The sequence below is a fragment of the Lottia gigantea genome (assembly GCF_000327385.1).
Source record: "Lottia gigantea unplaced genomic scaffold LOTGIsca_11, whole genome shotgun sequence".
In the NCBI taxonomy this organism is placed as follows: Eukaryota; Metazoa; Mollusca; class Gastropoda; family Lottiidae; genus Lottia; species Lottia gigantea.
In genome coordinates this window covers 4,005,356-4,014,140 of record NW_008707001.1, presented here as the reverse complement: position 1 = coordinate 4,014,140, position 8,785 = coordinate 4,005,356, and the positions used below count along the sequence as shown (strand labels likewise).

General features: G+C 34.6%; 1 protein-coding gene across 1 annotated transcript; it reads right to left on the bottom strand.

Moving 5' to 3' along the window:
* Positions 1-2,001: 2,001 nt before the first annotated feature.
* Positions 2,002-5,078, bottom strand: LOTGIDRAFT_230291 (hypothetical protein; the record flags this gene model as incomplete). The annotated part of the gene is made up of 7 exons (XM_009047267.1): positions 2,002-2,152; positions 2,530-2,595; positions 2,925-3,063; positions 3,376-3,436; positions 3,751-3,776; positions 4,389-4,548; positions 5,070-5,078. The coding sequence occupies 7 exons, from the start codon at positions 5,076-5,078 to the stop codon at positions 2,002-2,004; spliced, it is 612 nt and encodes a 203-aa protein (XP_009045515.1).
* Positions 5,079-8,785: the final 3,707 nt, after the last annotated feature.

The following is an 8,785-nucleotide window of genomic DNA, read 5'->3' as shown; positions in this document are numbered from 1 at the left end:
CTCCGCTTGCACACGACCATTCATGCACTTATAGAATGCATTCATCAGATTATCTCAATGCAATATCACACCTTGTGTTTCTGTTGACTTTTTTCATATTGAACCATATTATGGGGAGTTATTATATCTTTTTTATTACATTAATAAAATAATTAATAAATCTAAAAAAATCAACAAATTCTTCAAAATTACCAGAGCAAAGCAGAACATACAAAGTAGTTCTATTTTCTTTCACAAAAATATTTCCGACTATTTTCCGTTCATTGTCAGCCAGTGTCAGCACGCACGTGTTTAATTTTACTAATGACAGTAATAAATAAAATTGCCTCAGGAAAATTGCTTCCTAATCATTCAATTTTTATCAAACAAACCGTTATACAAAAAACCTTCATAGATTAGTATCGTGACGTGAACTAAGGCCATTAAAAGGCTATAATAAGTCGTTATAAAAGGTGTGAAGACGAAAATTACTGTCAGTGTTGAGGACTAATTTGGGAGTTTTGAAGAGGCACTTTAATATCATTATAAAGGACATTAAAGAGGGCAAGAAAGTGTCCCAACCGATCTTGATCAACATTCCTATACGACAGTGGTTCCTAACCTATTTCAGCCTTCACACCCCTGGAGCAATCACGTGGACCTTTCACACCCCCAAAAATTTGTTTCATCAACATTTCCAGAATGTGATGATGTGAGGTGCTCTCAAAATTCTTCTCCTACACCATTTGGCCACACCCCTGAAACCCAAGTCCCACACCCCCAGGGGGTGAAAACATCCCAGGTTTGGAACCAGGGCTATACGAATACCAGTGATTGGTTTTTTATGGACCAAAACATTATAGAGGAAATTAAAGGGCCAGTGAATCATGTCGATGAATCCAATCCAATGTACATTACTCTCTACGTTTCAGAGCCTCAAGGTGAGAAAGTTGTTTGTACTGCATCGATTCTCTCTCATCGATATCTTCACAATGTCAAACTATTACGAACTTTGTCTTATACCTTGACTGCAATAGCAACCATTCTTGTATCACAGAAGTTTTGCATCCAGATAAGCCCATTTATCTGATCCCTCAAAAAGTCCGCAAGTCTCAAGGACATTTACAACGTAATTCCACCTATCCTTAATCTGTTGACATTTAATTTATTTATTATAAATGTGGCCACATTCTAGTTAAGGGCCAGTATTACAACAATGTAAACATTCGTACCAATAACTCGGTCAAACATAATATTATCATAGATCGTACAAATATAGGTAAACAAAATATTATTAACTCTCCCCACCTAGATATCTTAAATACTTTTCATCGTTTAGATATTATCTAACCTTATAATAACGCTACTTATTAGCTGGTGTCGGTCCATAGACGGTTAATTTGTCTACATTTTAACCCTTTTTCAAACAGATATTCTCATTTATATTCAGAAACAAAACAAAATTCAACAATTTAATATCAGTCTAGCATAAAATAAAATATATCAACATACGCAATAATTGTTCATCAACCAATTGAATAAAGGGGGGTAACTCCATAATTAAAGTGAGACTTTAGTCCAATAAGACGTCAGACAACAACTAAATTACAAAACAAAAAAACGACGTAAATTTCAAGTAATAAAGTCTAATTCGACAACATAAGGTAAATGAATTCAACCAAATATACCATAATTCAACCAAAAAGTGAATTCATTCAAATAAAAAAAATTGAATTTAACAAAAAAATGTACCAATGAATTTAACCTAATGTAACAAATTAATTCAATCAAATATTCCATTTGAATTCGTCCAAATACAAAGGAACTGAATCTAATCAAATGAATCATTGAATTCAACCAAATATACCAAATGAATTCAATCAAGTACACAATATGAATTGAACCATTATACTAAGTGAAATCAACCAAAAATACCAGTTGAATTCAACCAAGCATTTTGAATACCATTTGAAATGATTTCATTTTGATCAAATACTATAGCGGTCAATGTACCAGTTGAATTCAACGAAACATACCATTACAATGTCCAATATGTTTATGATTATCACCAATAAAACACACAGCCCATGCCATAATAGGTAACACTGCAAGGCTGATAGTCAATACCAATAAACCATTTAATAATCCTTTATTACCTTGAATTGGTTCCGGTCTGAAATACAATTAACATGCAAAAAAATACCAACATAAAATATAATATCAAGCAGATTCTCTGAAGGGGATGCTGGTTTTAAAGACTTTGTAGCAGAGAATGAGAGAAGCATCAAGTACATTGTAACTGTGAGCATTCCTTGCCTTGCTAGCTACTTATTGTATTCAAATCAAAACTTTGAAATCTTCAGACTCTAGGATCCTGTACCACATAAAATCTTACAATCCATTTTTCCAGTATTTCTCATTGGTCAGACAGTCACATTAACAACAAATGAAATAGCAAATTAAGTCACGTTCCAATGCTGAAATTCACCATCATACAAAATATACCATGGAGGTAAGAGGGCATCGGTGTTTAGATTGATTAACACTCACCTTCCAAGAGACGTGAATCTAGAAATCACCAGCCATAATAAAATAATGAACATACCAACTGTTTCTCTGGAAAAAAACCCAATTCATCAGTATTAAAGCTTAATTTCTAACAATAACCAGATAAATCATTTCTCAAAATTCTAGAATTAATCTCATTAAGTTATAACCCACTCTGAAGCATCAATTTAAAAGCTGAGGTGACTCGGAAAGCTAGAAATTTGTTTGCTGACGTAGCGGTCTTCAATAGGTCAATATGATAACCTTAGATTTTTCAAGTACTTTCCCTCTGTCAGTTATCTAGCTTTAAGGCGTTTGCTAAGATGTAAAAATTCCATTTCTTTACAATGTGAAAGAATGGATCACACAATAAAAACATAAAACCATTCAACACTTACCTCCCTTCCTCATGTATTAAAGGATTATTCACAGCTTTAGAATTCTGTATTGTTTGTAAAAAGACCACAATTAAATAAATAAAATAACCACTATACATTACTAACACTGTAGATACTGATATATTATATACTGAATTATCTACAATAATAAACAACAATTTGTATAATAGCATGTACATATATGTTGGCTCTCCAATGTTTCTTTCTAAATATAACACTTGAAATGAACAACATCAAGTGACTTGGTATTTGGGAGTTTTGAAAATGGGTTAGGCTATAAAACTGTGGGTTAAAGGTTAAAATTTGATGTCATTTGCTTGACTAACTGTGTTGGTGGTGGTTTTAATTTCAAATGGCTTGTGAAAGTCTTCATTATTCCAGTTAATCAAGTCTTAAATGGGTATGGATAATCCATTGCAAATCAATGCCAAGGCTGAAACAAGATACTTACTAATGAGTGCTGGTTTTAGGACAAGAAAAATACTAAAAAATGCTGGTATGCTATAGATTGGCTACAATAAAAAAGAGAATATATATATGTCACCATTAGATACAATAAATGGCAAGAATGTTATGCAGCATTCAAAATGTTTTTTTCACAATTTTGCAACCCTTTCTTGTGGTTGATAGACAGGAGCTCCTTTGATGACGTTGACACATGTTTTTGATATCTAATCCAGATCACTTTACAGCAAAACATTTTGGAGCTCTAATCAGACAAGACTGACCAATATACATGTAGTTAAATCAACCCTGTAACACAGCGTTTTCATTAGACTAAAATTAAATGGCTTTCTGAAAATATAATTTGGTAGGCTCTACTTACCACCCAAATATACCAATCATAGTCATTCAGCTGAAATAAAAATTTCACTTTGATTAGACCATTATTCTTTCTTCAAAAAACGATAAGCTCAAACCATGGACACTATCCTATTGAGATTCAAACTCAAACAAAAATATAACTATTTAAGCTTCATATATAAGGACTTATATTCCTTTAAAAGAGTTCACATTGATAATGTTTATATGATATTTAGGTTGATAACCATCAATAATTTATGACAATCCAGATTATTATGCAGGGAAGTGTGATCGAGGATCAGCTGAGATGCAAGATCCTTGAGAACCTCAATTGTCCTTAGAAGAATTGTAAAAAGGTTTAATAAACTTTTAAAGTGTATCAGGGACACTCATATCATCAATTTGCAAAATTTCAATTTTCAGTCAGACATTTGAAATAAGCATTTAACAACGCCATTATCACAAAAGCTGGTGTAGATATAAGGACCTTAGCAATAAGGAATCATAAAGCTCATGGTTTTAGATGGAATTGGAAGAACCACAAATGTTGGAATGGTGCAAATTGATGCTGCCAGTGTCCTCAATACACATAAAAATTGTAGAAAACCTTTTTACAATCCCTTTAAGTAAAAAATTTCTTTCTTTTCTTTGTTTTGTTACTCACATTGGCCACAGCAGCTAGTAGGAAGAAGACTGACATTATCATATTTATTAATTTCCACACAACCATTCTTCTAGCTGTATATTGACTATCTACTGGTTCGAACAGGGGGTTATATAATATGTTGGGTTTACTGTTGGACATAGAGTTGACTGCTACCTGCAAAATAAGGCTGTAAAATCATATTATAAAGAAAAAAGTTCTATATTGTTGGATATTTATTTATCAGTTATGAGTTACCTTAACTTAATTCTAATTTAAAGGCAAATCCCAAATTGCTGTAGGTCCCCTATACTATAGCCTCTACTATAGGATACGGTAGGCTACTTAGTCCTATAGTAGCCTATAGTCATATACTGTTTGGCAGTCCATAATAAACTTAAGAATACATGTAAATACCTATATTGATTTCATATTTTTACACCAAGAAATGTGCTGTCAATGTAATCTAGAATTATATAGCACCATACACAGACAATGCAATGAAATGCAGATTGATCACTATTCATTAATTAACCACAAAGGAAATTGCATCAAGGGAAACAACCGAGAGGTAAAATTCTGTAGTTGTCTCCCTTAGACCATTTAAGTTAATGGTACCTATAATGCTAATTAAAAAAAAAGAATATTAATGTCACTCCACAATTAAACGATTAGAAATTATTGGCCATAAAGATTACCTTATTCATTTGAAATTAAAATCTTCAAGAGCAGAATATTGCCACTAAACAACAAACGTCAAAGTTACTAGATCAAAGAATACAATATGGTACAGTAAAGACACGAAGCATGAAGACACCTTGTTATTGATCAAACGTCACTTAACCAATATATCATAGTTAACAACAAAATCTCTTGATAACAATATTGTTTACTGCACTGAACAATAGAAGCTACAGGTTCATTTTGCCCGTGAAATAAAGCTCAGAAACAGAAGCCGTTTAACATCTTGATTTCATGCTATAATCTAATCACCAATTCGATAGGACGACAATTCTGGTCTTACTCGTTCCCAAACATGATATAGGCCTACGGATGTGATATCGTCCAGTGACGTTTCTAGGAAACATTAGGTAGAATGGCCGAGCGGGGCCACAATATTTCAAGGGGGTCCACCGGCAAACCTTAGTTCATGATAAAATAGTTGAAAGTAGTGGGCCAAAGCCGCCTATTTTCTGGAGGGGGGAGGGGGGCAAAGCCACTGATATTGTGATCGACGGTTACGTTATCACAAATGTATATTACGTCTGAGGATCTATTGTCAGTGTATCTGTAATGTGTATTTTGATGTAGAAAAACTAAAGGTCGAATACTCACTTTTATAAGTATTAAGGGTAACTGAAATTATCTCATCTTGCATAGCAAATGTGGACGACTCTATCCCTTATTTCAAGTTTGATATGGACTATAAAGATAATTCAAATGTATTGATTGCAACCGATAACTTATCTTATTTAGAACTCTGGGTTTTTTTTTTCAATTCAAATATCTAACAGAAGAAAATATGACATTTGCATAGTAGGCCTATCACGTATAAGAGCAACATTTTTATTATCCCATCAATCAATGTTGCAATATAGATCATAGGGAATATTTTATTATTATGGCATTGATCCCCAAATTCATTGAGACAAACGATTTTACACCGGACCCCTAAACATCGATAGGAAGCCGCGGTGGCTCAGTAAGTTAGACGCTTGCACGCTAACCTGAAGGTCCAGGGTTCAATCCCGGCATAGGTCGAGATAATACCTTCGGATTTTCCAACCCGGTTTCCCCCTGTCAGTGATGCACGTAAGAGACTGACATTGAAAAAGCGTCTAGTCGTTCGGATGGGACAATAAACCCAGGCCCCGTGTGCTACAGACTATGCACGTTAAAGATCCTTCGATCGACAGTTGGAAATCGAAAGAGCAGGCTATTGCCGCTGTCCTGAAAAAATGTCCCTCATCGCACCCTGCATGGCGTTGCCCATCTTCATTATCCCACATGGTGCAGAAAAGTAGGACGTAAAACTCCATTCATTTCATTTCCTAAACGTCGATACAGGATTTTCGATTATATTGAGAGATATTGATTTTTATCACGGCACTCGGTAGGTATCTCTTTGAACACGCGTAATGTAAACTCCAAAGCGCATGCGCCATTGCTTGTTATAGGCCTATTTATTCACCTCTATTATTTGGTCGATGGCACCGTTGGAAAATGGTTAGAATTCAAAATGGATTCCTTCTTAATGTTATGGATAATATCAATGGCTTTAGGAATGTGTTACTGTCAAACACAATCAAAGACTTTGAAATACTGTTCGTTCTTTAATAATCGTGCGCCGGAGACGGAACCGAATTTGAAAAATTGTACCTGGTTTAAAGACTACAGTTGCTGTCGTCAGACTGAAATTTCTGCTACGTTTGGTAGAGTGAAACCGCTTCGTGGTGCTTCCCCGTCCTGTCAACGATACACTAACTATTTAATGTGCTATATCTGTTCTCCGGACCAATATTTATTCTATTTTAGAGAACGATTGACTGTTTGTGAGGAGTTCTGTGATGCCTGGCACGATGCCTGCAAATCGGCGACATCGAAAGGTTCCATTATTGAAGATCTGTTTTCCAGTGGCAAGGAATATTGTCTCAGCCAAAGATTCAAAGTAGATAAACATGCGAACGGACGATGTTTCAATTTTGATGCTAGATTGGACACTGGTGGAGCCGTGAGCAATCATTTGACAACAGAAACAATTTTTATGTTAATTGGATTTTTTATTTTTCAATTTAGGTTATGAATATAATTTAATTGGAATGTTTAGATTGGTAGCCTAGATGTAGAATGTATTGAATTGAGTTGGAGTTTACATTTACATCTTACTTTTCAGCACGTTGTATATAGATAATAAGATTGGATTTGGACAACGACATGCAATGTGCAATGGCGAAAAATGTGCAGGACTGTATCTATGTTTGTTAAGCTGTAGAGAGATCTTTAACTTTAGATATCTAGATATAATTTTATCAAATAGGTATCATATAGGTCTATGTATAATATGTATATTAATGCCAGCAACTCCCCCATGCCAGCGACAATAGGCTATTTATCATCTTCACAATGGTCAAGGCATTGCGAACTTATCTTATACTTTGACTGCAATAGCCACCTTTCTTGTATCATGGACTGATGGAACGCCAGCGAATACAGCGAATCACAGTCCTAAACAGACAGACTGTAAACATTATTTTTTTATTTTTACAGACTCTCTTTCGGGGACTCTGCTGTATTCGTTAATGTACAATCCAACAAAAACGCTGCATTAATTTACAAACTTACGTGACAAGATAAAAAGTGGCCATTGTACTCAAGTCATAGGACGGACAGCTCAATTCATTTTTTCCAATTTTAATAGAATCTCAAAGTGTAGTTATTATGGAATCAAAATAGACTCAGCCTATCTTATATGTCCTTAGGTATTTCCACCAACGAGTTTGTAAATATATTTTACAATAGTGTAATATATGATTATGTTTTAGTTGATTAAAGTATACATTTTTTACTTGTGAATTCAATTTACTACGTGGCTCAACCAAATGAGTGGACTAAAGTTGGTTGCAGCCCCACCCCGGGATTTTTTTTTAATAAGGGGAGGGGGGTTGGGCACTGTTATTAGTGACCCGATCATTCAGAAGAGTCCGTACGTAAAGTATGCTTACATCTACCTGCTAATGCCTCACGTTTTGTATCATCCCAGTTTCTTGGATAAGAATCATAGAACGCAGATGTATATTGGCCATTCAAATTCCTTCTTTCCAGGGAGGGGTTCGATCTGGAAAAAAAATGAGATGAAATTTATAAGTTAAATCAGCATGGACCAATCCATTAAGACTGCACAGTTCTCTAGAAAACACAGTGGTGGAGCCAGGTTTACGCCCCTGCCACCCCTTTGACTCCTAATCAAGTAGCCTAATATTTACATGAATCCTTTGGCAGCAAAGCTGTCATACATATCTCTATAAACTTTACAGGAATTATATTACAGTCTACACTTATGTCGTATGGACTAAAACTTTATTTTTTAACTTTTATTTGCGTATGATTCCATGACTAGAAATTTCCTATTTATTGGTATAGGCCTCCAAATGGCTGGAGCTAAAGACCATACCGTAGCCTACCCTGCATAATGGAGCAGAGCGTTTCTATGAATCACTTAGAGTTCAATTTAGACTGACAAATTGATGCAATTTATCACACCAAATTTTAGATTTGGCTTATCAAGTTAGATTTTGAATTGTATTTCATAGAACTTCGGTAACAAATCAAAATTGACAAGTTGCACACTCTAGCTCAGTTCTAAATAGGCACCTACTCCCATTTTAAAAATAATGGTGGTTTAAATTTGTCACTG